The 21,588-nt window shown below is 37.6% G+C and overlaps 1 protein-coding gene across 5 annotated transcripts in view; it reads left to right on the top strand.

Annotated features, from left to right (window-relative positions):
- LOC137646085 (uncharacterized) overlaps positions 1-21,588 on the top strand; it is a 175,796-nt gene that overhangs the window by 124,866 nt on the left and 29,342 nt on the right. For 4 of the 5 annotated variants that reach the window (XM_068379263.1, XM_068379264.1, XM_068379267.1 and 1 more), the window contains 6 exons: positions 5,192-5,657; positions 5,962-6,261; positions 7,587-7,805; positions 11,063-11,260; positions 12,843-12,961; positions 13,942-14,001. In XM_068379263.1, the coding sequence (XP_068235364.1) occupies positions 5,192-5,657; positions 5,962-6,261; positions 7,587-7,805; positions 11,063-11,260; positions 12,843-12,961; positions 13,942-14,001 (1,362 nt within the window). The remainder of the gene's footprint in view (positions 1-5,191; positions 5,658-5,961; positions 6,262-7,586; positions 7,806-11,062; positions 11,261-12,842; positions 12,962-13,941; positions 14,002-21,588) is intronic. The other variant, XM_068379265.1, reaches the window with a different exon arrangement.

Below are 21,588 nucleotides of genomic sequence, written 5' to 3'. Positions count from 1 at the left end.
GAACTAGTGTTTATTCTCTTCCCCAACCACTGAATTTTTTTTTTTTTTTCTTAAAAGATGTTTACTGTTTTTTTTTACTGGTATTAATGTGCTTGCATTATACGACTGATTTCGCATTTACTACCTTTTGATGAGGGTAGAATTGCGTGCTTCAGGTAGAAATCAGTAAAAGTTTCGATTTCAGTGAAATAAGTGCAAAACAGAAAATCGTAGTGATAAAGTGATATTGCGCTAAGTGTTACAGTGTTGCGTCCGAGGGTTAGTCTGTTCGTGCCTGTCGTTCACCTAGTCCGGGACCTCTTGCAAGCTCCCAAGCCCAGGGGAGAAGTAATGTCGTACGACTTATGGGTTCGAGAGGCCTTGATCAGCGAACAGACATTTCCCTCTTTGGTATCGGGTGTATCTTACCAAGATCTCCCCTACCATAAGGCGAGAGAGACAATTTTCTCCTCGTCATCGGAAAACTGCTCGCCGCCTAACAAAAGCGTAACACAGACTCCGAGAGTCTTTTTTGTTGGCAAAGTGTTGCGGTCACAGACGTTACCCTCGTCTCTTACCGCAACCATTTCCGTTGATCCTAAATGGGTTGTACGGCAAGACATGCAGAATAAGCTTGCCTCCCTTATGGAAGACTATTCTGCCGATTAGTCCGTTGAGCCTAGCCGTTTATCTCATCGAGATCCTGGCTTTCAGCCAACCTAACGTTCCTTTGTGCTTCCTGTTGACGTTGGCGTAGCTAAGTCACGTCAGTCAGGTTGTTTAGAACCACACTCGATGCGGTCTCGTGTGGATTTTCAGCCACATTTGGACGTTAGGCCACTTGCTGATGCTCCTGTTGACGTTCAGGACGTTCGCTAACATCGGAGTTGACTTGTTTTGACGCTGTGCGTCAACCTCCGCATTCTAGAGTTGTTTTGACTGCTCAGTCTAGGCAGTCAAAGCAGTCTCGAGTGGACGCTGTGCGTCCTCACGCACCTGTTGTTGTTGACAGTTCAGAGACTGTCAAGCAGTTACATGACGTTGCGTCCTGGTCTCTCGCACCTGTTGTTGTTGACAGTTCACAGACTGTCAAGCAGTTACATGACGTTGCGTCCTGGTCCGCTACTAATGCACCAGTGCGTGTGGACTCTGCTTGTAAAGCATTGCCACCACGGTTGGTCTCTCCCTTGCTTGAGACTCAGCTATTATCGGACAAGGTTCCTTTAGATGAGGAAGTTGCTGTTCCCCCTCCTACTGATATTCCCTTGAGGACTCTGTCAGACGGAGAGGAGCCTAAAGCTGCTTAGCCCTCTATGGACTTTAATTAAATCAGGCTGATTTTTAAGGATCTTTGTCCGGATCTTTTTGTAACTGCTGCTCCTCGTTCGCCTAAACGTCAGAGCTTACACTAGGCCTAGCTACTTCGAAGCCGTTGTTTATAAGCTAGTGCTCTCTCGCTCTCCTAGAGAGCTTTACGTTTGCTAGGCGACTGGTTTATCACCAGGAGGAGTTTGGGGGATACAGCCTTTGCTTTCCCTTCTTTTAAACTGGCTTATAGAGCGAGAGTCTGATATGACACGAGTGAAGTTCTCGGCTTGGGAGTTCCTGCCTCTGCCCAGATAGACTTCTCAAATCTCGTAGACTCTCCCTGGCGCCTGGCCAGGAGACGCTCCAAGATTTTACAGGTCAACTTCACAGCTGTTTTCGATCCTTTGAAGTTTTGCTGTACAATTATGTCATGCATAAACAAGGCTTTCAGGGATGGAAAGCGGTACCGCCTCAGTCGCTAACCCCGTCTGTTGCCGCACCTGCTCCCGTAGACCCTAAATGGGCTTTGCTGCAAGACATGCAGTCCAAGCTTGCGTCCTTGATGGAGGACTTTAATGCGGAGAAGGTTGCTGCTGAACCTTCTGGCCAACAACCTTCCAAGCGGTCGGTTGTGCGTCCTGTTGATGCTGAGGTAACCTTCTCGCGTCTACCAGTTGAGGTGGTTCCTCCACCGATGCGACCCAGTGTGGGTTGCCAGCCGCACGTTGACGTTAAGCGACGCTCGGAGGTGGTTGTTGACGTTCAGGACGTTCAACAACCATCAGAGGTGACTTGTTTTGACGCGGTGCGTCAACCTCCGCAACCCGGTATGGTGTTGACTGCACAACCCAGACGGTCTAGACAGTCTCGGGTGGACGCTGTGCGTCCTCGCGCACCCATGGTTGTTGACAGTTCACAGACTGTGCAGCAGTTCCATGACGTTGCGTCCGGCTCCGTCACGCATGCACCAGTGCGACCGGACTCAGCGAGCCAGACGTTGCCCACTCCGTTGCCGTTTCCTCATCAGTTTTCGGATGAGGAACTATCTGATGAGGACATTGCTGAACAACAAGACGATCAGCCCCCAGAATAGATCAAGCCCTGCTATCCATCCCGAAGATGCTGAAGAAGGAACGCTGCTCAGTCAGGCTGTGGATGAGTCTGGTAGGGACGCTGTCATCCCTGGAACAGTTTGTATCACTTGATGGAAGGACAATATCAACCTAAGAGAGGGTCTTCCCCTGGCTGTTCAGACTCCCCACCACGTTCTCTTCTCGGCCGCATCGGACTTGGGCTGGGGCGCGACACTGGACGGTCGGGAATGCTCAGGTCTGTGGAACTCGAGTCAGAGGAGCATGCATATCAACTGCAAGGAGCTGTTGGCAGTTCATCTGGCCTTGAAAAGCTTCGAGTATCTCCTTCGAGGCAAAGTGGTGGAAGTAAACTCGGACAACACCACGGACTTGGCGTACATCTCCAAACAAGGAGGTACCCACTCACTAACGTTGTACGAGATCGCAAGGGACCTGCTCATCTGGTCAAAAGGTCAAGACATCTCCCTAGTAACGAGGTTCATCCAAGGCGACTTGAACGTCATAGCAGATTGTCTCAGTCGGAAAGGGCAAGTAATTCCAACCGAATGGACCCTCCACAAGGATGTGTGCAAGAGACTTTGGGCCACTTGGGGTCAACCAACCATAGATCTCTTTGCAACCTCGCTGACCAAGAGGCTTCCAATCTATTGCTCCCCAGTCCCGGACCCAGCAGCAATACATATAGATGCCTTCCTCCTAGATTGGTCACATCTGGATCTCTACGCATTCCCACCGTTCAAGATTGTCAACAAGGTACTGCAGAAGTTCGCCTCTCACGAAGGGACAAGGTTGACGTTAGTTGCTCCCCTCTGGCCCGCGAGAGAATGGTTCACCGAGGTACTTCGATGGTTAGTAGACGTTCCCAGAAGTCTTCCTCTAAGGGTAGACCTTCTACGTCAGCCACGTAAAGAAGGTACACCAAAGCCTCCACGCTCTTCGTCTGACTGCCTTCAGACTGTCGAAAGACTCTCGAGAGCTAGAGGCTTTTCGAAGGAGGCAGCCAGTGCGATTGCTAGAGCAAGGAGAGCGTCTACCATTAGAGTCTACCAATCGAAGTGGGAAGTCTTCCGAGACTGGTGCAAGTCAGTTTCTGTATCCTCGACCAGTACCTCTGTAGCTCAAATAGCTGATTTTCTCTTATACCTGAGAAAAGGACGATCCCTTTCAGCTCCCACTATCAAGGGCTACAGAAGCATGTTGGCATCGGTCTTCCGGCATAGAGGCTTAGATCTTTCCAACAATAAAGATCTGCAAGACCTCCTTAAGTCTTTTGAGACCACCAAGGAGCGTCGTTTGGCTACCCCTGGATGGAATTTAGACGTGGTACTAAGATTCCTCATGTCAGACAGGTTGGAGCCGTTACAATCAGCCTCCCTGAAAGATCTCACTCTTAGGACTCTTTTCCTGGTATGCTTAGCCTCGGCTAAAAGAGTCAGTGAGATTCATGCCTTCAGCAAGAACATCGGATTTTCGTCGGAAAAAGCCACTTGTTCGCTGCAACTTGGTTTTCTAGCCAAAAATGAGCTGCCTTCTCAGCCTTGGCCTAAATCTTTCGATATTCCCAGCTTATCGGAGATCGTAGGCAATGAACTAGAAAGAGTCTTATGCCCTGTTAGAGCTCTTAAGTTCTATTTAAAGCGTACTAAACCTTTACGAGGCCAATCTGAAGCTTTATGGTGTTCAGTTAAGAAACCATCCTTGCCTATGTCAAAGAATGCTTGGTCATACTTTATCAGATTGTTAATACGAGAAGCTCATTCACATCTGAGTGAGGAAGACCGAACTTTGCTTAAGGTGAAGACGCACGAAGTTAGAGCTGTAGCAACTTCCGTGGCCTTCAAGCAAAATAGATCTCTGCAAAGTGTAATGGACGCAACCTATTGGAGAAGCAAGTCAGTGTTCGCGTCATTTTACTTGAAAGATGTCCAGTCTCTTTACGAGAACTGCTACACACTGGGACCATTCGTAGCAGCGAGTGCAGTAGTGGGTGAGGGCTCAACCACTACAATTCCCTAATTCCATATCCTTTTAATCTGTCTCTTGAAATGTTTTAATGTTTTTATGGGTTGTCCGGAAGGCTAAGAAGCCTTTCGCATCCTGTTTGATTTGGCGGGTGGTCAAAGTCATTTCTTGAGAGCGCCCAGATTAGGGGTTTGATGAGGTCCTGTTGTATGGGTTGCAGCCTTTGATACTTCAGCTCCTAGGGGTCTGTCAGCATCCTAAGAGGATCGCGAGGCTCCGTAAGGAAGATGTACTTATAAGGCAGAGTAATCGTCTAAGTCGACTTCCTTACCAGGTACCTATTTATTTTGTTTTTGTTATTTTGATAACTTCTAAAATGAAATAAAAACTCTTAGCTCATAAGATGTAAACATTTTTAACTGGTCTCTACCCAGCACCCTGGGTGTGAATCAGCTATATATTCACCGGCTAAGTTAAATATTTAAAAATGATATTTTAATTATAAAATAAATTTTTGAATATACTTACCCGGTGAATATATAAATTAAACGACCCTCCCTTCCTCCCCAATAGAGACGCAGTGGGATGAGAAGAAATTGAGTCTTTGTTTACATTGAGTATGGTATCTGGCCGACAGTTGGCGCTGATGGGCACACCCGCAACCTGTATAGCGATCGCTGGCGAGTTTTTACAGTTTTTTTGTCTGTCGAGCAACAGAGTTGCAGCTATATATTCACCGGGTAAGTATATTCAAAAATTTATTTTATAATTAAAATATCATTTTTATTACAATTCTGTATTTTTGGACCAATGACAGTAATTCTAATTGTTTCATTTTTCTTTTATAGGTATGATATAGTGCAGAGATTTTTGGAATACAGTTTAGTGAAGAAGCTTCATCCAAAGGCAACCAATTCAGAGACACTTTTACAATTTTACACTGAAAGAAACAACCTTGGTCAGTATGACAATGCAGTAGTACGGGTTTTAGAGTGCGAAAAATTTCTACACTGTGACAAAGCTAGTGCAGAGATGTGTCTACGTGGGCAGCTAGGGACAACCGAAGCCAGCTCAAAAGCCCGCATGCAGCTACAAGCCATGTACGAATCAACACGTGCTCAAAGGCATTGCTGGAATTTTTGGTTTTTCCTCTCCTGTTTTCTCCTCCCGTCTGTCTTTTATTATCTGGATGTATATACAGATATCCTTTTGGCAGTTGAGTACTATAGAGATGCTTTGGAATCCACTGGAAACACAACAGTTGGAAACACTACGTATGAAGACAAGAACAGAAGTGTGCTTGAGGTAGAGCAGGTAAGACTGACATATGTAGCTATGCATTATTATTATTTTCTAGATATCCTAATTTATGATGTAATGAATTATTATTTTGTGACTTTTGTCCGTTTTGTTAACCTGATGAGCCGCTCTAACTATTCAAGCATTGTGGTGGAGGCACTTCTCTATTAACCAGCTGTAAAATTTATGGGCTTTTCCCTTTAAATGCTTAATATTCCTAATTTAATACCAAGGATGTCTTTCTCCTCTCTTTGTATTTCTAGCGTACTTGTTTACCCCTCTTCAATTTGTCGTTATCAGGTAACTTTTGTTCTTTCAGGAATATTCTTCAGGGATCATGGATATCTTTACTGACATCACAGATTCTCCAGACAAGACAAATTTTGTATTGACAGTTTTCTTCATCTTGTTACCCATCTCTTTGCTGTCTATGTGGAATCTGTATATTCATGTCACACAGCCTGACATTTTACCTCAGTTCCGTCGCCTCCCAAGTTTCCTGCGTGTTTCAGTTTACACCTTCATATTCCTCACACCGCTTGCCCCTGTCATGGCCTACCTGGAAAATACTTATGCTCAAATGAAACACATGAACGTCACTGCTAGACAGATGCAAGAGGTTAGTACTGAGGGTTGGAAACTTTATCAATAAACTTGTTTTTTCTTAACATGATTGATAGTTACTGCTACTACATTTACATTAAAAACCTTTCTTATAGATTGCCTCTGAAATGAGTTGGAAAACTCAAAGTTCTAGCAGTCATCAGATCTTGGTAATCAGAACTTTACCGACAAAATCTTTAAATTAATACTGCTGCCTGACTAACGTTACTCTAAGATAAAATCACATGAAATTCTGTTATCCAATCATCAAATGAGAGAAATTTCAAAATTGATTTTTATTGTTTATATCCTAGGTAGGTAGCTAGAGAACCTATGCAGTCAAGGCAGTCAAAGGCCAAAAGCAGTGACAGAAATGATAAAAACTAATATTAGGAAGGTTTGCGGTCCCTGCACAAAAGATAATTGCAAATAAATCATAGGCTATTAAAGGAGGAATTTCTAGGTCTGAGGGCCTTTGATCTTTATGTCAAGCGGTAAGGTAGTTGATATCAAGACAAACAAAACAACCACTGTCACGTACCTAAGGAACAAGGGGGATTCAAGGTTATACAGTACAGACTTTGTCCCTTGATGATTATTATTTTCACCAGGCAAAAGATGATAAAAGTAGAAATCGGCCTGAGTCTTGCTTCAAAATTAAGTAATGTGGTTGCAGACAGCCTCGGCAGGAAGAATCAAAGTTATGCCTTGGAATGACTCTCCATCCAGACTTTCAAAGACCTTTGGCAGCTGTAGGGAAACCCCTTAGATGACCTCTTGTGTGACAAGCCTCAATCACAAACTCACAATGTTTTGCTGAACTTTCCAGACCCAGATGCCTAGAAGAGCATTGTTCTAATGCATAACATTCCTTAATGGGTCTCAAGCAGGTGTACTTAATAACTTTTGTATACTGGAGTTGTATACTTAGGATCAATCCCTTCCTTGCCTATATTAGATTAGATAGTATAGTTAATGACAATTCTAGTTGCTCTAGATTATGGAAACTGCACATACATGTACAGTATGCCAGCTAACTTCCTTTTACAGTACTCTTTTAATTTAGAGAGACTGGGTTATATAGGAGGATTTCAGGCAAAAGAAAAAAGCTAATTATAAGTAATTAATTTTTATGAAATATTTATCAATAGATTACATGTTTTCATGACACACACACACACACACATATATATATATATATATATATAAATATATATCTATATATATAGATATATATATATAGATATAGATATATATATCTATATATATATATATGTGTGTGTGTATGTAATTTTGATGTAAAATTTAATATTAATATGCTTAACTTTTTTTCTGATATAGGTTGACTCCAAGTCTTACAATAGTTTTCCATCTCATGGTAACACCAAAACGTATCGGCATCACATGCGTGACCAGAAAATTCGCAAGTATTACGACCTGAAGCATGTGGCTCAGATGCGAGTAGCCATAACTAACGTGATGGAGGCTACACTGGAATCTGCATTTCAACTGATTCTGCAGCTTTATATTGTTGGAACCCGGTATACAGAATTAGACAAGGTAGGCATTTCTTTTTTTTTAATATTTCTAAGTCTGACATTTGTGTTATGAGTAAGCTGTGTGTAACCTTTGAGTAATTCATTTGTTCAATATTATGTTGTTACCATGGACATATCTTTGTAATTTTTCATATTCAAATATATCGGACACTACAGTCATTTGTCTAACAGACAGAAAAAGAATGGTACTAGTAGCATACATACCTGGATCTACAGCTCCACAGCAGGTATCTTCTTTACTATTGGTGTGCTTGCAACCATATCAAATGCAGAGTAGAATTCTAGAGTGACTACATTCACTGTAGAACCTCTATGTGACTAGCATTAATTAAAATCTTCAAATATATCCAGCTGCTTAGTAGACTGATGCTCTGAGGCATTCTTAAGACTGTCTGGAAGTGTATTCTATCCTGCTAGTATTACACAAGTGTTGGGCGTCACAGATCTCTCATTGACTCTAGTAATTCCTCTTTGCCCACAGTAAGAGATATTTTTTGACTTTCTGATGCTTATGATTGACCTCTACATGGCATTCAGTTTCTTCTTCCGTACTTTGCATTTTTAAAAGGCAAATAGATTCTTCGAGTGATACTCCAAGAGCTGTTTAATTTTGCAATCCCCACTGGCATTGGCACAAGAACAGTGTTAGACAGTCTTCCATGGTCTTATTACTGGAAAATTGCTTTTCCTTTTGCTGTAATGATGGTCCTCCTGGGCATCTTCTTCCCATAAAGACATATCTCATGACAATTAAACACTTGCTGCAGTATATAAGGCTGAATCCACAAGCCTTCTAGATTCGGAAACGAAAGACTCGGCTGACTTGACATCGAAGCTTGTAGCCTCCATGTGTCGTACGACACCATGGATACCAGTTCTTTTCTTGAAATTGTCAAACCACGCCATATTGCCTTGAATCCGCCTTTTTCTTTTTCTGCTGACATACTGGGCTGCTTTTTCACAAGATAAGCGTACAATACCTTTGCTCTTTCATAAATAATGGCTTTGGCAATCATACAGTATGCATCTTTAACATTTAAAACTCTTCCAGAAGACTATATCTCCTGCTAATTTTCTCATTAATCCAGGTAAACAGCAGCCTTTCAAATTTATCAAGAACATGCAGGCATTGTTTTGTCATATTGTTTATCATTACTTTAGCCTCCTTCATATTTTATCAACTACCTCCCACCTTGCTGTCCAACCTCTCTTTCTGTAGATTTAAGGGAAAGGATACCATTGTTGGGACAAGTTATGGAAGCTGTTGTTATCTTGCCAACTACCCAATAATTTTTTAACAAAAGGAGTGCCAATATTCCCAATATTGGCCCATGTAACTTTCTCACTGGAAAAATTGGCCCTCGGAATCGAGGGGTGGGCTGGTTTTTAGAGATAAGTCTCTCAGGATTCAGCCACTATGATTTAAGTAGAGATGATTGTATTCTTGAAATACTTTCAGTTCCATCAAGCAGGTTTGGCTTACACTTGATCCAATCTAATTATAGTGGATGGGAAAGCTTAGTAATCTACCCCCAAGATAGAATATTTCCCCTATACAGTATCTTATCCTATTTTCTGCTTCTTTTCTACCAGATGTAATTAGCTTCATTTAATAAATCATTAAATCTTGTTGTGAGTCACTACACTGAGTACACCAAATGAGTAGAGAACATGCAAATCCTCTGCAATGAACACATTCAAATGAAAATTCAGTATCATAGATATTAGCCTTCTCACATTGTAATCTCTACAAAACCTACTTAAAGATTATATACTTTTTATCTGTATAATGAGATAGAGAAATTTAAAGGACCTAGATTTGTAGTTGACATAAACACTACAGAAATTTTCAGGGACAAAAATATGAGTGAGAAACGAAGATGAGGTGGGTTGGTGAATTCGTTGTTTATACAAATGCTCTATGCCCCTCTGTGTCTTCATGGTTGAAATAAAAGTTTACATGTACCTTTGTAAATTTTTTTTTTTTTTTTTTTTTTTTTTATTCCGGCAGAGCTTTTCATTCTAAGTATGGATGGCACTTGAATTATAGGTAAGCATTGAGATAATTTATTATAGTTGGAAAATTCAAGTTTTAAATAAAGGAAAAGTGATAAGTATTTTTCCAAATGAAAGATTATATTGGTATTTGTGCCCATTCATTACTGTTTTCTCTTTGTTTTAATAGTTGATAGTAGGTATTAGGTTGGCCAGGGCACCAGCCACCCGTTGAGATATTACCGCTTGAGAGTTATTTGGTCTTTTGACTAGCCAGACAGTACTACTGTACATTGATTCCCTCTCTCTGGTTACGGTTAATTTTTCCTTTGCCTACACGCACACTGAGTAGTCTGGCCTATTCTTTACATATTCTCCTCTGTCCTCATACACCTAACAACACTGAGATTACCAAATAATTCTTCTTCACCCAAGGGGTAACTGCACTGTAATTGTTCAGTGGCCACTTTCGTCTTGGTAAGGGTACAAGGGACTCTTTAGCTATGGTAAGCAACTCTTCTAGGAGAGGGACACTCCTAAATTAAACCATTGTGTTCTAGTCTTGGGTAGTGCTATAGCCTCTGTACCATGGTTTTCCACTGTCTTGGGTTAGAGTTCCCTTGCTTGAGGGTACACTCAGCCACACTATTCTATCTTATTTCTCTTCCTCTTGTTTTATTTAAGTTTTTCTAGTTTATATAGAAATATTTATTTTAATGTTGTTACTCTTCTTGAAAGATTTTTTTCCCTCATTTCCTTCCTCACTATAGTCAATTCTTTTAAGTGAGGCAGATTTATACCGACTCGCTGGGGTGTCCTTTTAGCTCGGAAAAGTTTCCTGATCGCTGATTGGTTGGACAAGATAATTCTAACCAATCAGATAGCAGGAAACTTTTCCGAGCTCAAAGGGCACCGCTGCGAGACGGTGCAAATGTGCCTCATTAAAAAAAATTGAGTATAGGCTATTTTCCCTTTTGAAGCCCATGGGCTTATAACATCCTGCTTTTCCAACTAGGGTTGTAGCTTAGGAAGTAATAATAATAATGAATATGGAATATTTTGTGGCACACACAGGGCTAATTATAAATAATAGTTTTGTGATTAACCAAATAAAAGTATTCTATAATAATGTTTTGAATGGATCTAGTTCATTACATTTTGAAAGTATAATTTTCCCATGTATAACTTAATTAGTAATTATATTGTTAGTGCTATCATTTGGATTCTTTGAATGTTTTCTCATGTTTATCTCTCTCATTACAGGTTAAGGATGTAACTCTTGGTTCGATTCTGTCCCTCTCTGATCGAGGATCAGAGACACAGTTATCAAAACAAGTGTTCTCTGTTTTGATATCGCTGGTTTCATTGACATGGTCTTTCACCTCCTACCATCGCTTCTCAAAACTTGGTGGTCTCACCATCCTCAATGCCTTGCCATTGCTTTTTGCCATCTTCTTTCAGGTATGTAATTTGCTGTAGATACAGTTTTCTTTTCTGCTAAGGAAAATAGGATCTTAGTCTATGTTATACTTAGAGGGTTTTAACAATCAGTTTGTCATTTCATCCATTTACTATACACAGTAAATAAAGTTACAGTATGTTATCTTTTTTTTAATAAAAATTCATATCATAAAAAATATTTGGTTTAGAATAAGTATTTTACTAAATAGCTAACTTTAGGATGCTTGTCTCGTGTAAATCTAAATATAACATCAGCAGCAGATTAATTCCGTAAAGTATTGTTGGCTGGACTGGAGATTTATCATGAAAATTACCATAAGAGCCAGATTAACATGTATTGAGTTCTGGGTGATTTAAGGCATGGAATATCATACTGAAGGTATTTCAGAATACCAGAATTCATAAAAACTTACATGATATTGTTTGTTTTTACCGAGTTACAGAAACTTATGTCATCCTTTTGTGATCCAATCAGAGTTGGGTTTTGTCTGGGTCTGTGTAAAACCCAGCTGTGTGTTCTAAAGTGTTATCCTCACTGTGTGTATTGTGTAGTGGTCAGGTATGTAATTTACACAGTAGTTGTGATGAATTTCAGTGATTTCCTGAAAATGTGATGTCAGTTGTTGCTGCAAATGGTGAAGTGGGAGCATATGTACATCAGAAAGTAAAGGAAGGATGGAGGGTTAGGAATGAATGTAAAGAGAGTTCTCTATGAGAAAGTGATTGCACCAACTGTGATGTATGGTTCGAAGTTGTGGGGAATGAAAGTGACTGAGAGACAGAAATTAAATGTGATCAAGATGATGTGTCTGAAAAGTATGGCTGGTGTATCTTGATTAGATTGGGTTAGGAATGAAGTAAGGGTGAGAACGGGTGTAAGAAGTGAATTAGCAGCTAGAGTGGATATAAATGTGTTGAGGTGGTTTAGCCATGTAAAGAGAATGGAAAATGGCTGTCTTCTGGAGACAGTGATAAATGCAAGAGTTGATAGGAGAAGTACAAGAGAAAGGCAAAGGTTTGTGTGTATGGATAGATTGAAGAAAGCTCTAGGTAATAGAAGGTTATGTGTGAGAGAGGCAAAAGTGTGCGCTAGAAATAAGAATGAATGGCGAGCGATTGTGATGAAATTTAAATAGGCCCTGCTGCTTCCTCCAGTCACCTTGATGACCGATGATGTAGCAGCAGTAAGGGATTCAGCATATGAAGCTTCATTTTTGGTGGATAACCGAAGAAGATGGGCTGTTGCACCCTAGAAGTACCACCCAAACTGCTGAATCCCTTGTCATGGTGGGAGGAGTGAAGAGAAGAAAAGTCCCTTTTTTTCTTGTATGTCGGCTATCCCCAAAAATTGGGGGTATTGTCTTGGTGGATAGAATAGATAGATATCTTTCATAAAATGTGACCCTAGTGTCCGTCACAATATAGCTCAAATATAAATCAACATAGGTTAAAAAATTCATGCTTTCTCGTATTTCACGTGTTTGAGCAATTTATCAACAATTCTGCAAGATAAAAAAAAAAAACTATTAAAATAACCAATAAATACATTGAGAATGTTTTTTCACACATTTTCTATTTACAGGTTGTTTCTCGGGCCATAGCTTGCACTCTATTCACCCTAGCATATACATGGAAAGTCTTTGTTGTTTTAGGTGTACATTTTGTGGTGGTCCTTGTATTCAAGTTAAAATTAGAGGAAAGGTGAGTGATATTCTGAAGTTTTCTTGTTTTTTATGAATGGAAAATGCAGTTACTTTTATTTTTTCTTGATTTTCTTTGCCAAACAATTCATAGTTTTACTATAATTTTGGAAGCTGAGTTCATGTTCAGTATAGTATGTTGTTTCAAAGCATGAAACTCAACTTAAAACCTTTAGTGTGTGTGTAGCCCTTTCTAGTTCTCTCATACCTAGAATTTGTACTCACTTATAAAAGGATGCAGTTAAATAAGATTGATTGTCCCTCCAATGATTACCTTCAGAAGTTACTGTGAGATACTGAAACATTAATAGCAAGAAAATTGTGTATTCATGGAAATAGATGGTGTCTCCATAGTTAAGCCAGGCCCATACACTAGTAATTTTTGTGTTTCAAGTTCACAAAATTGGTAGTGTTTACAGATAATCTAGTTAGAAAGGATTATCCATAAGATTAAACAGGTTTTCTGATTTTTTGCAATCATAAAACCAGACGCTCAAAATACTTTGCTTCAAATATACTTTATTGGTAACACAAAATTCCAACCCTTTTATCTTGTAATTGTTATTCGCTGGGTAAATTACAAACTTGAATTTGTATACCTGAAAAATTACATCGTGCTGCCTTCTGTAAAAGAGTACGCTTAATTGTTTCAGACCTATTTACAATGATTTTGTAATTTGGGACAGTTTTAAAAAACCCTGTAGCATGTTGTTTCAGTCGATTATCTTTCTCATTATTGAAAAGATAGGCTTTTGCTAATTAATGGAGAAAAGTAATTATCTGTAGACAAATGTGATTAGGGTAGAAGTTGTCATAGATCCCTTGTCACCACTGAGTTTGCCGTGTGTTTAGACAGTTGTTGAAACTCTGTCCTTGTGTTAGATTACACTAAAATTTGACACAAATATGACCTTCCTTCTGCTTTGTAAGTGTCTGTTCACTCTTGTTACGACAAGTGTTGGTTTATAAATCTTTTTGCAGATCAATTGGAAGGATTAAAAAAAGAAAAGCATATGGAAGGGGCACCCGTGAGTCAAAAGGGTAAGAAATATGATGGGATTCATGATTTCATAGTTTTGCATTACTTTGGGAGGAACTGGGCATACTATCATAATAAAATACCCGCTTGATTAATTCAGGGATTTGGCAACTTGTCTAAGTGTTGTGAATGTTTTGAAATTTGGCGGGGCTATGGTGCTGGTGGAGGGTGCCACAAAATGTAGAAATACAGTATACTAATCTAATCTTTTATTGAAAGGATTTCAAGTTTTAACTTACGTGATAAGTTTTGTATTGGCTGAATATTTATTTGTTTCTTCACCAGCCAATCACTGTATTTGAAATAAGAACAAATTTATGGTTGTCAAAATCCCAAACATATGTCTTCTGTCTAACAAATCAAATAGTGTCAATTAATAGGTGGTTATAAGCATGCTTGCCAATAGTGTAGTTAACACTAACTTCTTGTGTCTGGTGAACTGTTAGCTTATTTATTGTTTAATATCTTCTTTTCATGTCATCGCTTCTTTTTTTCTTATCAAAAATGCTTCCTTAATAACTTCTCAACTTTTTGTGTTTTCCATTATCTGACTGGAGTTTTTTGTTGGACATGTTGTGTAAGTAATTTTTTAATTTATTTTTGCGTAGATTGTGATTCTTTTTGTTTATAGTACCAATGTCATACATTTTTTTTTGTTTTTTTTGGCAAGTTCCTTTGACATAGTATTCCTTCAGTTTGTACTAAACATTAATGTTTTTTTTATTACATATTCATATACAAGTTTAAGGTTTAGTTCTGCTTAATAATAGCTACTGTCTTTGTTGGAGAGGTTGGTATTTGCATTACTCCCTCATTTACTTTGGCTTTGCTCTGGTGTAAATGGTAATTAATTATAGTGTATTCGGGGATCTGTTCGTACAGGGATTGAGCCTCAAGCCTCGTATTAATTGCTGCACTTTTGTTTGTTAAACAAAAGACAAATGTGTATGAAATTTTGGAGACCACTAAATTACGCTATATGTTTCCTAAATATTTTGACGAAATTATATTAAAAAATATATAATTTCAATGAAACATCCAGAATTCATGTGCCAGTCTTTCTTCTTATGAATAGCTTTATACAAAATAAGAAGTAAAAATGAATTTGTATTTACTGTAATGGCCTACATAAAACCCTTTGTTCCACTAGAAGGATGCACTGGAATATAAAGGGCTTGTGTAGATAATACCTCCTCCCAGCCACTGCCATTTTGATTTCTCTATCGCTCCACAGTCTCAGATGGCTGTGCTGGTGTTCTCTTCCACATAGAAATTATAGAAATATTCTTACTATAGATATATACAGAATGCTAAGTGAATAGGTTACTGTCATCAAAAGTAGGTCTCCATTTGAAATGTGTTCCTTGCTAAGGATTCACATGTTCAATTAAATCCAAAATTTGAAAGATTCAGAAGTTAACCAAAAGAATAAGGGAAAAATTTTAGTTTTTGGCCAGATTACTTGTCTTCCCTTCTCCTGCTATCTCATATCCTTCAGGCTATGTCTGTAAATCCAAGTAAGTGGCTTGGACATAGATTTAAAAAGGGATTTTTCATATTATATTACTCATTACCCACCGTACTAAAATCCTTTTCATAGTACATTCCAAGTCCAGATAAGTAAGACAAAAGGTTTTGCAAGAAATACCTTTTTTATTGAAGGAACCAATAGATGAAGTTCTAGTTCTTTATAAATAGTTTTACTATCACTGTTTCTATTATGGAATTCTTTAGAAGTTGGAGACAAGTTCTTGACATTTCTTGACTGAACAATGGCCTAGTTTTAACTAAGGGCTCCATGTAGACCCCTGCCTCAGTTCTAGCTGTTGTTTGAAATAAAGATAGGATTTTTTGAATTGGCCTGTTTGATGTGTATTTTCATGTTCCAGTTCACAAAGATACATGGAAGTACTACAGGTTTTTGTTTCATGGCAAGGTTTATTAGTTCAGTTGCCTATGTTGTAGTTTGAGCATGGCTTATTGGTGGAAACAGTATCACAGTTGTTGCATCTACTGGGAATAAGCATATTTATTTATCTGGACAAAGGGTTGCAGACCTGTGGCCTCTTCAAAACTAATCCAGTTGCCAAACAGGACATATCATCTCAGACAACCATAAGGATATTAAGTACACCAAAACCTACTCATGCTACAGCTAACCGCATAGAAACTCCACCATATTCTTAGTTAAGGGTTTTTCAAAACCCTTTAGACTGTTAAATAATTGGATGAAGCGTATCTACAAGAATTAAAATTGAAAACTCAAAACAATAGTGCAGTAGCTATTAGTTTTAAAGTTTACCTGGAGAAATATAAACACAGAGCACAATTGCATTGTGCATCTGTATTTACTAAATGGAATTTAAAAGACAAGTTTGAGTTTGTTAAGTGTTGGCCTCTTAGTTCAGTACAGTATGGACAGCAAGCAGGAAATAATTTAGGGTGCAGGTAATTGATTTTTAGTTGAAATTTTAGTTTAGATTATAGGTTTAGGAAGTTAAAGAATTTAGGTGGTATTTCAGATTATAACTCAAATTTAATTATGAAGGTTTAGGAATTTATGGTATCACTATCTACAGTATACCTGAATTCAGTTGCGTACCATTATTTTTTTTTTTATTGCTTAAAGTTAATCTTTGATATGTTTATCCTAGTTTATTTTGACCGAGTATCTGTCCTTAAAATGTGATATTCAACACATAGATTTCCGGAAGTTTCATTGAAATGAAATAAATTTTTAACTTTTAAGATTAATTATAATTACTTCAGCGCTCATCCGAAGCTTGTGCAAGTTCCCACGTCTCGACACTCAAAGAAGCTCCGATTTTACTAAGAAATATTTTACCTCAAAAGAACGAGAAATCAAAATGGTGCAAGCAGGCATTGTTTACACAAAAGCTATATATCCCAGTTCATCTTTTCAGTGCGAATAGTTTTACATCAGTGCAAAACTTTTATTTTCATTTTATATATTATCAGAAGCTTTTATTTTGAAGAATGAATAGCACATTAATTTCAGGCAATTACTAAAATTATTCATTTTAGTTTTACAAAATTATTTGTTAAATTCTAGATACGTATTGAAAAAAACTCATTATTAGCCGAACTTGGTATGATTAACAAGGTATAGAAAGTAGGAATAGTGCTAAGAGTGAAAATTAAAAAATCTTGAGTAAAGATTTTTTACCTTTTAGTTTTATTGAGTAAAATTGCTAAGGAGTATTTGCTATCCCCTGAAAGTTAGTGGCGATACTTATGCAACTGCAGAAATGAAAACAAAATGATTTTATCTATGGTTTAGGTTACCAAGATTTCATCAATACAATGGAAAATAGTTCTGCCATGTTTAAACATTCAAATATAAAAATCTTTGAATATATCCTATTCTCTCTCTCTCTCTCTCTCTCTCTCTCTCTCTCTCTCTCTCTCTCTCTCTCTCTCTCTCTCTCTCTCTCTCTTTTTGTGGTTGGATGCAGGGTATACTTGTTATGTAGTGATGTGTATCCACCATACGACTATAACTTTGCTCTTCAATCCTCATAAATTTGTGAATCAATTGTTCATGGTTTGAAAATATTGTGGTTATTGCTTTGATACTCGTTTAGGCAAGCAAACCAAATGCTAAATTGCTTGGTAAAGCAAGTGAAATGCTAATTAGAAGGGAAACTACTATTTGCCTCTATCCATGAAAAAGATGTGTATCATATTGAGATTTCATGAGAGGTTCGAAGAATTTAAATCTAAATGTTGGCATATGAATTATTTTTAGTAACTGAAATATGGGTGATTCGATAATTTTTAGAAGAAAATGCTAGATCATGGTTAACGCAAGGAGAATAAAGTAAAGCTATTCCCTCTTGGCCTTATAATGATTTAAATTTGTTAATTGGCCAACGAAAATCCAAACAGTAGGAGTATATTGTGTTTCAGTAACATTTAAAATGAAGATCAGACTCGCATTTCATAATTTATAGTGACCAGAAAATTATCGTTTGTTATTATGACAGTGACACTTTAGGTAGAATCATAATACAGGTTTTCTCCTTAATTCCTATGCATATTGTGTATTATATTTGTCATAAATCTTTGCTCTGACTTGAAGCATGATATTCTAACAGTAAAAATCTCTCTCTCTCTCTCTCTCTCAAAATATTTATTCTAACCCTTTAAGCTTTGTTTTATTTTTTTGAGAATGCAGTAAATGTAGCCTTCGATGTTGGTGTGGTATTACGCAGTTTTTGTCCATTACTACCGTCGCTTAGACTTTATATGACAGGACTATATCGTTTGTAAATCTAATGAAATGTCACCAAGAATTTAAAAATCAGATTTTATTATCAGTTACAAATAATGAAAATTTTATCTCAATCTTCCTTGCATTGTTATTGTCTTATCCAGAATATCTCTTAACTTAATTTAATTTAATTTAGACAGCTTATAATCCTGTGATTAAGATTAGTTTACCCCACAGTCCATCAAAACTTTACATATTTTATTGAAGCAAAGAAAAAAGCTAAAATTATTTAGGAGGTAACCAATGGACACTAAGAACTAATTGAGGCCACAGTGTGTATGATAACTTAGTCATACCCCTCACTTCCTTCCCATAAGGTTTCACAGAATATCCATCTTGACAACATTCCCAGCTAGGTACCCTCACAAGTTATTCTGGGTATTTAGAGATGGTTATATAAGTTCAAGCACTGTTTTTCACTGTTACTAGAGATGTCCTAGCACCATGATATCAATCATGAAGTGGAAGCAGAACTTTGGTTGAAATATTCAAAAATAATAATAATAAAGCAATTGTACTATTCCGTATTTCTTTAAGTGGAGGGAAGACACATATCGACTAATTAATTGCTTGATGAAAAAAAAGTTATACACTCTTGCATATAATGAATTGAACGAAAGTTGAATTTTGCTAATGTAATTTATTTCTATACTCGCCTGATATTCATATCACTTCCCTCTGGAAGCTTGGTTTTAATAATAGTTACCCCTAAGATTAAATTAAGATTCTATTTTCTTTCCTTTCAATAAACTTATGCCTTCAATAAAGTAAAAAGACAATCTAGTAGTTAATTGCAACCACCATGGCTTGTTAAAGCCATGGATCCATTGTCTTGTCAATCTAAGTCAAAATCAGTCCCTATTAAGTTGACATGACAAGTCAGTGGGGAGAAGGGTGAGCATTTACAGTAAATGAACATCAGGTGAGTGTAGAAATTACAACTTTTATTATCAAAATTTGATTTATTTCTATGAATGTCAATGTTCATATTGCTCACTCTCACACACTGATGGAGGTGGGTCACCAGTGAAGGAAAGAGATAGGTCTCTAATAGTTTTAAAATCGTAAAAGTGATTAACATTCTAAATTCACATGTAGTCTAGTTTATTGGTAACAAAACATCTCAAAATATATTTTGAGATACGAGACTCCAGATTGTTTGTTAATTACCTATTTATATAATCCCACCACCATATAATTGAAATTAGAATTCTTCGTACTCCCCAAGAGAGATTAGTTCACTAAACTTTCAACTGGGCTCCATAAGGCACTAGAAGAGTTGGAAGACCCAGGCCTACATGGCTGAGGGCTGTGAAGTGTAAAGTAGGAGATGATGAATGGAGATGTATTGATTTAGAAGCTCAAGAAATCTAACTGAGGCCCTTTGTGTCAATAAGCATAGGAGATGATGATGATGAATTAAGAAGAAAATAATTAAAGCCAAATATTTTTGGACCAAATTACCTGCAGCCAATATAGGACCAAAAGCCCAGCAATATTGATAAACAAACCATGATTTTTCATGATAATGTTTACCAAAAATTAACTCTATACCATTGAGCTTCCGCCAAAACTCTTTCTAAAGAAAGATTTCAGCCAAAATTAAGGAATATATCTGCACTTTTAATAATCAGAACCCTAACCATCAAGGCTGTGATTAGACTTGGATTAAATATTTATTAGCTTCCGTGATGAAACTTTTAACAAGGAAAGACACTGCATTTTTGGACATAGGACAATTTGGAATTCTAATCCCCCCCAAAATGAATTATTTTCTTAGGATGGGATTTGAAAGAATTTTGGCCAACTCTTATTCTTAAAATAATTTTTAGCACAAAGTAGGGAAAAGAGAGGTCTTCATCTTGTTCCTCAATGTCTACCATAAAAGATAAGTGCTTATAGCTCACTAATGTGGTTAGCTGAAGCCAACGCCAACAAAAAGCTGTTTTAGTTGTAAGACCTTAAACCAAAAGATTTTCCAAAGGTTCAAAACTTGGAACTTTTAAATGTAAAACTACATTCAAATTCCATAAATAGACCTGACTACTGGAGATCCTTCAATACTAAAAGCCCTAAATTATATCCGCTATAATACATGAAATAGATAGATCTAATCCTAGGTGCATGAGCACCGACTTAAACATGTACAATATCTCTATCCCTTAATGGCTGAAATTGAATGTTTATTTTCATATAAAAAGAAGCGTAAAAATTAACTATTATCCAAACTAGTTCTAGCCATTGATAAATTATCTAGATTTGCACCTACCAAAATAAATATTTTATCATCTTAGGTACGGATTATTGGTACACGTTCTTCTCAAACGTGATAGATAGTCTAAAGGACCGCAAAAAACCCTTTGTTTCTGAGAATACGATGAATAGTCGGAATTCATTAGATGTAGCATAGATGGGTTTGGATGAATTACCTCCAAAGCTGGCTGACTGAGAAGATAGGTATGTGAGGCAACCTTCTCTGACACTCCGATAAAAGAGGCTACAGATGTATGAATCTTTCCTTATATGACTAGAATGGGGCTACCAGTGTCATCCAATTGTAGAAATTTTTAACTTGTATAACCTGTTGAATCAGCGAACAGTCGAGTAACTGAACAACTACCTTCCATGTTTAGGGATGTTGCAAGCATTTCTATGTTTGGTCTACCCAACATTTCTAAATTTCGAGACATACTGACATGTAAAGATCATTCATTTGGAAGAACCTGGCTTTTCTTTCTTTACTGATCTGCTAAAATTTTTGATTTGCCCAGAATTAACTGAGGTAGAACTTATATGTAGAAAGTTTTATCCAAGTTAGTAGCATCTCTGTTATCCAATACAGGTTCTGGATGTCAGCCAATGCTGTAATATTCTCTGGAAATACCATAATGGTATTCCTTATACCACCAGTGTTTCCTTGAATATTGCAAGATCTCTGTAATTGATATGAAGAGTTGACTCCTGCCACATCCACTGAAGCTTTCAGTACTAGGAATAATCTGTTGAAAAAACCTGGAGCATTTTTTCCTTAAGTTTAATAATTTCTAATTTCAAAATCTATGCCTTTCCTGTATTTCTTACATAACTTAGAAATGGGATTGGTTCTTGGACAAGGGAGGATTGGAGTCTTGATGAATCCATTTATCTTCATTGACTACAACTAGCACCCAAGGGTCAGGACAAAGGCTCTCCCAAATGTGATAAAGATTGGACAGTCTTCCTCCTAATAGGATCAGCAGAGGACTGTCTGCCCTCTAAACTTTAATCAGTTGGTAAAATGAAAATATACCTGCCA

The sequence above is a fragment of the Palaemon carinicauda genome, chromosome 8, assembly GCF_036898095.1.
Source record: "Palaemon carinicauda isolate YSFRI2023 chromosome 8, ASM3689809v2, whole genome shotgun sequence".
NCBI lineage: Eukaryota > Metazoa > Arthropoda > Malacostraca > Decapoda > Palaemonidae > Palaemon > Palaemon carinicauda.
This window is presented reverse-complemented; position numbering and strand designations above follow the sequence as displayed.